The sequence below is a fragment of the Centruroides vittatus genome, unplaced genomic scaffold, assembly GCF_030686945.1.
Source record: "Centruroides vittatus isolate TY-2023 unplaced genomic scaffold, ASM3068694v2 contig_474, whole genome shotgun sequence".
NCBI lineage: Eukaryota > Metazoa > Arthropoda > Arachnida > Scorpiones > Buthidae > Centruroides > Centruroides vittatus.
The window spans coordinates 2,584,500-2,590,882 of record NW_027122266.1 but is presented as its reverse complement, the minus strand read 5'-3'; the positions used below and the strand labels follow the sequence as shown (position 1 = coordinate 2,590,882).

General features: G+C 24.0%; 1 protein-coding gene across 2 annotated transcripts; it reads left to right on the top strand.

The window, feature by feature from the left end:
* Nucleotides 1-1,758: 1,758 nt before the first annotated feature.
* On the top strand, nucleotides 1,759-5,058 carry LOC136977799 (zwei Ig domain protein zig-2-like). 2 transcript variants are annotated; one of them, XM_067273372.1, is made up of 8 exons: nucleotides 1,759-1,820; nucleotides 2,105-2,219; nucleotides 2,297-2,339; nucleotides 2,441-2,583; nucleotides 2,692-2,899; nucleotides 3,599-3,753; nucleotides 4,617-4,739; nucleotides 4,832-5,058. In XM_067273372.1, the coding sequence occupies exons 2-8, from the start codon at nucleotides 2,121-2,123 to the stop codon at nucleotides 4,847-4,849; spliced, it is 789 nt and encodes a 262-aa protein (XP_067129473.1). In that variant the 5' UTR covers nucleotides 1,759-1,820; nucleotides 2,105-2,120; the 3' UTR covers nucleotides 4,850-5,058. The 2 variants fall into 2 exon arrangements, with proteins under 2 accessions (XP_067129473.1, XP_067129474.1); XM_067273373.1 differs by having other exon boundaries at nucleotides 2,692-2,903; nucleotides 3,603-3,753.
* The last annotated feature ends 1,325 nt before the right edge of the window (nucleotides 5,059-6,383 follow it).

Sequence of the window (6,383 nt, the reverse complement as noted above, 5' to 3'; positions counted from 1 at the left end):
AGTTAATCATAACTACTATATATATTATTAAATAAATAAAAAACTAAATTTAATTTTGCTTTTAACAAAATTTTATAAATTAAAACATTATTTATATAATTGATTTTATGATTAATAAAATAAAAAAATTGATGAAAAAAATTCCCTGTATTTTTTATATTTTAATACTATATTTAGTACTTTTCACTGATATTTCTATATTTGTATTTTTAACTGTTGTGTATTTTCTGTCAAAGTATTATACACTTTTCTTAAAAATGTAGTGAAGTTTCTCCTGAAAATTTATATTTAAATTACGATCTTTATTATTATTCTTGCTTTAAATATAATATCTTAAAATTATAAAAGAAAAATTCAATTCTTTAAAGTTAGAGTTTTACGTTGTGTTACTTATCAAAATTACTTAAATAATCATTTAGTCTATTTGTTTTTATATAATAATTTTTGATATAAATTTTATATCTATATCATTTATTGCTCTACACAGTATATAAATATTGTTTTATTTTTGCAAAGTATAGATATATTTTTAAAGAGTTCTTTTACTTTTAAAAGAATAATACAGAAACGATGTCGATACTCTAAGAAAAATAAATTATATCAATGTTATATAAAAATCTATAAATAAATCAAATACCCTATCTATGAAAAATCTCTGACGTCATAATTTTAGGCTCAATTCCAAATTTGATAATAATTATTAAATGTTTAGAATTAAAAATCAATTTAAAATTAAAAAAAAAAAAAGTCAATAATATATGTCCTTGATGCAAGGACAGGCAACCGAGTTAGGGCTCCCCTTTTATAACCTAACATAAGGGCCCCCTATTGATACGAATCGGGGTTATTTCAATAGGGGGATTTTATCGGCTACCATCTTTTGTTTAAGGATACAATCATCCTGTTTTCAGAACTATAATTCTAATAAATAAACATCAATTATTTTAATAACATTTTATAACTGGGTTGCGGCTTTTTTTTGTAGCGATTACTCATATTTTACATCCTTTCCATTAATTATCTCAATACTAGGAAAGAAAAGAATGTCTTAATTTGTGTAGAGAGTTGCATCATCACCTCACTACGAATCACTTTCGGTGCCAAAAACGATTGTAGTAGATTAAATAAGTAAAGTAGGGGGAAAAAATGATCCTGTTTAACCTCCGTACTCTTAAGAGGGTGTGTTTGAAATTTTACGACAGACAGGAAATACTACAGGGTGTTTCACGTGACATTCTTCATTGATAAGAGCCATTGACTGAAAATGCGGTAATTAATTGAGAATTATTTTATTTGTAACACTTTTAAATTGATGAATTCTATTATATTTTATACATTCTAGCTCATTTGAATATTAAATTATTAATAATCTCCGTTGCAAAACAATAAATTTGAAAACAGAAAGGACGATACAGTCTTAGAAAACGCAAAATTTGCGATTTAATTCAATTAATAACCGGAAAATCGTGTCAAAGAGTACTATTTAAAAATTTTTCCCGGTTGGAATTATGTAATAAAAGTAACTATGAGATATATATTAAAAAAAATTAGAATTTTTTTTTCGTTCGCGTAGCTGATTATGAAATAATGTAATATGATCCGATGTTAAATATTTACGTTGTTTAAACCCGTCATTGAATGATGATTGATCACGTGACGATCATCACGTGGTAAAGGAGGGTCGCCTTGAAACTGTTAGACGTGACGTAAGCCAGGTAGACGTTGAATTGCGAAGAGCGTATAAAAGCATCTTCTGCTTCATTTTCGTCACATTTGCTTCTATTATCGGAGAAGAAGGGTTTACTACAAGTTCATCACAGGTTAGCTACTTACAAACTTAGTTTAGAGCTATTGTAAATATTATTATTTCTCTTTTTGTTTGTTTATTATATACAGATTATTTAATATAAATATTATTAATTTCTTTTTTATAATTTTATTCATCATTTGAGATTTTAGTCATCAAAATTGAAATTGATTTTTTTATTACTTTTCATAGATGAAGTCTTAGTTTTTAAAAGTATAAAATTACTTTAAAAATTATTTTAAATTAGTTTTTTCTTTAGTTAAAAAATGTTTTAATTATTTAATTTATTTATTTCAGCACATAATTTTAAAAAATGAAAAATTGGATAAGTTTTGCCACCATCATCGTTTTTCTCAGTGCGATGATTGGTAGTTCATTATCGCGTGTGATTTCTAATAAAAGAACAATTGCAGTAAGTAAACAAATTTTAATAATTATCTATTTTTAATTATCATACAATTTTCTAAGATTTTATGCTAATTATTACAGAATTCTGCTCACCAAAACGTTTTTAGAAGAATGAAACGAAGCGGTAAGTAATACCGAATCTGTAAAAGTTAAAAACTTGATTTAATTAATTTTTTTAAAATAAAAAAGCATGTTTTAATTTAAGTTTTGAACTTAATCTTTTAGCCGCATTTTTGTCATTTCACAAGAAACCGTCATCTTCTATACGGTTGCTAACTGGTTCGAATCGCGTTTTGGAATGTGAAGCCGGAGCTTCTCCAGGTCCGATGATAGTTTATTGGTTAAAAAATGGAAAGAAGATCGACGAAGTAAGTTTTTAAACCAATAATAAAGATTTTTAATAATGATAGAAAATTTTTTCTATTATATGATATTAATCAAGATAGAAATTCATTTATTTTGAATGAAAATTCCAGGAATCGTCTACCGATGAGGTGATAAATAGTGATGTGGAAGCGCATACTATTACTATGGTCAAATCTAGATTATATTTAGATTGCGTCACTCCGGATGATGCTGGAGAATATACTTGCGTGATTGAAAATGCTTACGAGAAGAAAAGTAAAAACGTGAAGGTGGAAATTATGGAATCTGAAGAAGATCTTTGTGTAGATAAAGAGATCAGTAAGTAAAAGAAATTAATTATTTCTTATTAATTAACATAATTAATTTATATATTTATAGTTATATATTAACATATATAACCTATATTAAAAGTATTTTTTATTATTTTTATAAAGCAAATCACTTTTTTCTTTTTGATAAAATGTTTTAAGGAATTTGAAATTTGGTGCTTTTATTTTCATATTAATCATTAAATATAATGCTTATAATCTTTTAATTCATTATTATATTGAAAATAATAATTATAGTATCACACTTTAGGATATTTTTCCCTGTAAAAAATAGAAATAAGGACGATTTTTTTAAAGATTATCTTTTGTTAAAATTTAAACAATGCTGTAACAGTTTTGAAATATATTAATGAGCCGAAATAATTACTTTTAAAACATTCAATAATAAGCCTATATATTCTTCTCTGGAATAAAAAAATTAATTATTACTAATTGAAACAGTTTATGTCTTAATTTAGAATTGTTTCAATAAATAATAATGTTTCAACTTAAATTAAAACATAAATCGAAATTAAATAAGGATCACATTGTCTAATTTATAATAAATTAAGCTTAAATAAGATAATTTTTTAAATCAAATATTATATTTTACAATTTCAAGAAAATTATTGCGGTTAATAATTTTATTTTAAGAAAATACAAACAATAGTATTTTAAATAAAACTTTTTATTCTTTTTTTGTCAATAGGTAGCTCAGCAAGAATTAATTTATGGACAACTAGAATGTTGAAAACTCAAGGTTATGATGTGAGACTTATATGCCGTTCAGAAGGTTCTCCGACACCAAAAATAACTTGGTTAGATACCGAACAAAATCCTATAAGTGATAGTTACAAATATAAGGTAAGTAAATTATTGAAATTTACTCTTAAAAATTATTTTGTAGAGTTTAATAAAATAAAACGAATATATACACACATATATATTTCGTTCTTAGGTATTAAACACTATTATCTAGGAATTAAAACTATTAGACTATATCTTTACATTAAGAACGTGAAGCTATGAAAAAATGGACTTTTTAAGCTAAATTAAATATTTAAAATTGTTAAGTTTTTCTTTAGTAGAGAAATACCTAAATATATCTAATGTTTTTAAAATTATTAATGCATATTCCTAATTAATAACAAAATTACAAAATACAATTCTAGGCCGCGCAGTCAATGATTGAACCGAATAAATTAAAAAATTTTAGCTTTATTATATGAAATATTTTATTTGTTCACAGTTTAATAAAATGTTTCATGAATGCTGAATATATTTGAATTTAATATATTTTTTTGTGAATATTTAACATTTTATTTAATTACTTTCTAAACTTGCCTGTATAAACTGTTTAATATATTGATAATTAAATCTGAATAAAATATAATGAAATATCTGGTTTATATCATAAATATGCGTGCAAAGAATTAAATATATATATATTATTTAAGACATACGATATGTTAATGTTAAGGTTATCGGTAATAAAGATTTCGAAATAGCTGATATAAATTAAATACATATACATATAGAATATGGGGCCTATTAATTGTATAACCTAAAAACTGATTAAAAAAGAAATTGTACGCGATTACAGAAAATTATAATATTTGATACTTAAAGAAATGTCATTTAAAAATTAAAAAAAAACGTAATAATTTAATATTTAAATAAAATTTTCAATTTAATTTGTTAATAAATTAATTTTAATATAATTTTAGCTAATGGAAAATGGTGATCTTATTATTTATGATTTAAAATGGGAGGATATGGGCCATTATACATGCTTGAGCGAGAATAGTAGGGGTTCGGATACAGCGGTTCTATTTCTTTATCCGCTATTGGTAAGTAAATTTACTATTTAAATTAATTTAATAAAATATAGTTTAAATTAAAAAGGAATTTCGAAATAATAATTAAATTTATTTTTTTACAGCCAGAAAATCAAGATTAAAAAGGAATTAAGAATTTTCTCTAATGGAACTTCTTAAGCATCAATTTCGCAAAACAAATACCTCGTGATGTTTAATTTATTATATTATATTTTCATCATATCTAAAACATCATATTTTTCTTATTTAATTACTTATATATATATTTGTCATGTATTTAATCACATGTATTTTATATTTTTATGATTTTAATAAATCTTTTTTTTTTCTACTTGTTTCTAATGTTATGAAATGGTTCACCAAATAAAAATTAACGAAAATATTTTAAATAAATTGGCATTTCTATTATTGAACTATAAATTATAATAAAAAGTAATTTTGTGTATAAAAATTCAAATTAAATTAAAAGTTTTTATAAAATATTCTGAGAAGTTAAATATTGATTTAAATTCGTTTTGTAAATATTTTTCTTGTGAAGTGAGATAAATTTTGTCAAAATATATAATTTCGAACTCGTCTGACGTTTCAAAATAAAATTTATTTTCTCCTCAAGTTTATTAACATTTTATAAAGTTACATCGACCTTTCGAAGATTTATATTTTTTAATTTTATTACGAAGTGTATTATTGTATTATTGACAAATAGCTTCTAGATATTTATAAAACGTGACAAACTGATCAATTTTACTTAATTAAAAATCAAGAACATTCCTCTAAGATATGATGATGAAGATTTATATTAAATCGTCCACGTAAACAAATATTAAAAGATTTTAAGATAAATATAATTTATGAATGTACGGAATAAATGGGAAGATTATAATTTGAAAAACACTTTATACAAAATAAAATATTTAAAATTATTATTACGTATTTTTATAGTTTTATATAGAAATATGTTAAAATATTATACATTAAAATTTTTAATTTTATATATTGAAATGTATATAAATATTTATCTTTCTTGAAAATGATAAAGATGCAATAAGAATGCATATACAAAAGCAAATTATTTTTATTTCTCTATCAGATAATGATTTCATATTTGTTTAAATACAGTACATTTAATTTAAATCACACTGGAAAAATGAATTAATTATAACTTATACATAATAATAAAGTATATTTAATACAATTAACACGTTGTCGGAATCGGGTCTCCAGCTGGCATGTGGCGAATGACACTAAGCAGAGAGACACCGTCCCAGACAGGAATGTCACTCCCTCATCCACGATGACAGATGTATGGGGATAGGAGGAGGTCAGAACAGGATCGAGAAGCAAGGAACGAGGAAAAGGTCGAGTTTTATGCTAGAGATTACCTTTTACTCGTTCCGAAGACAAAGGACGAAAATAATATCTCAAAGGAAGTTCTAAAAAAAGGAGAAACAGAGATAGGAATACGAATCTCATGACGCCCACTGACGAACGTCAGAGTACTCCAAGATTATCTTCAGTCTCTTTTTAGTATTCTTCTCGATCTACAAGAGGACCTTTATCATTGTGGTCTACGCCTTCCTTAAAATAAACTGTTACTCGAAATTATTCTCTCTGACTTAAATCCTACTAACTTCGATAAGCGACAACATTTTCACT

What these genes read in the sequence shown, in the direction of transcription:
- LOC136977799 (XM_067273372.1), top strand. Translation starts at nt 2,121, where the DNA reads ATGAAAAATTGGATAAGTTTTGCCACCATCATCGTTTTTCTCAGTGCG. An exon ending in ATGGAAAGAAGATCGACGAA is followed by an intron (nt 2,584 to 2,691) that starts GTAAGTTTTTAA and finishes TGAAAATTCCAG; the next exon opens with GAATCGTCTACCGATGAGGT. An exon ending in GTGATAGTTACAAATATAAG is followed by an intron (nt 3,754 to 4,616) that starts GTAAGTAAATTA and finishes ATATAATTTTAG; the next exon opens with CTAATGGAAAATGGTGATCT.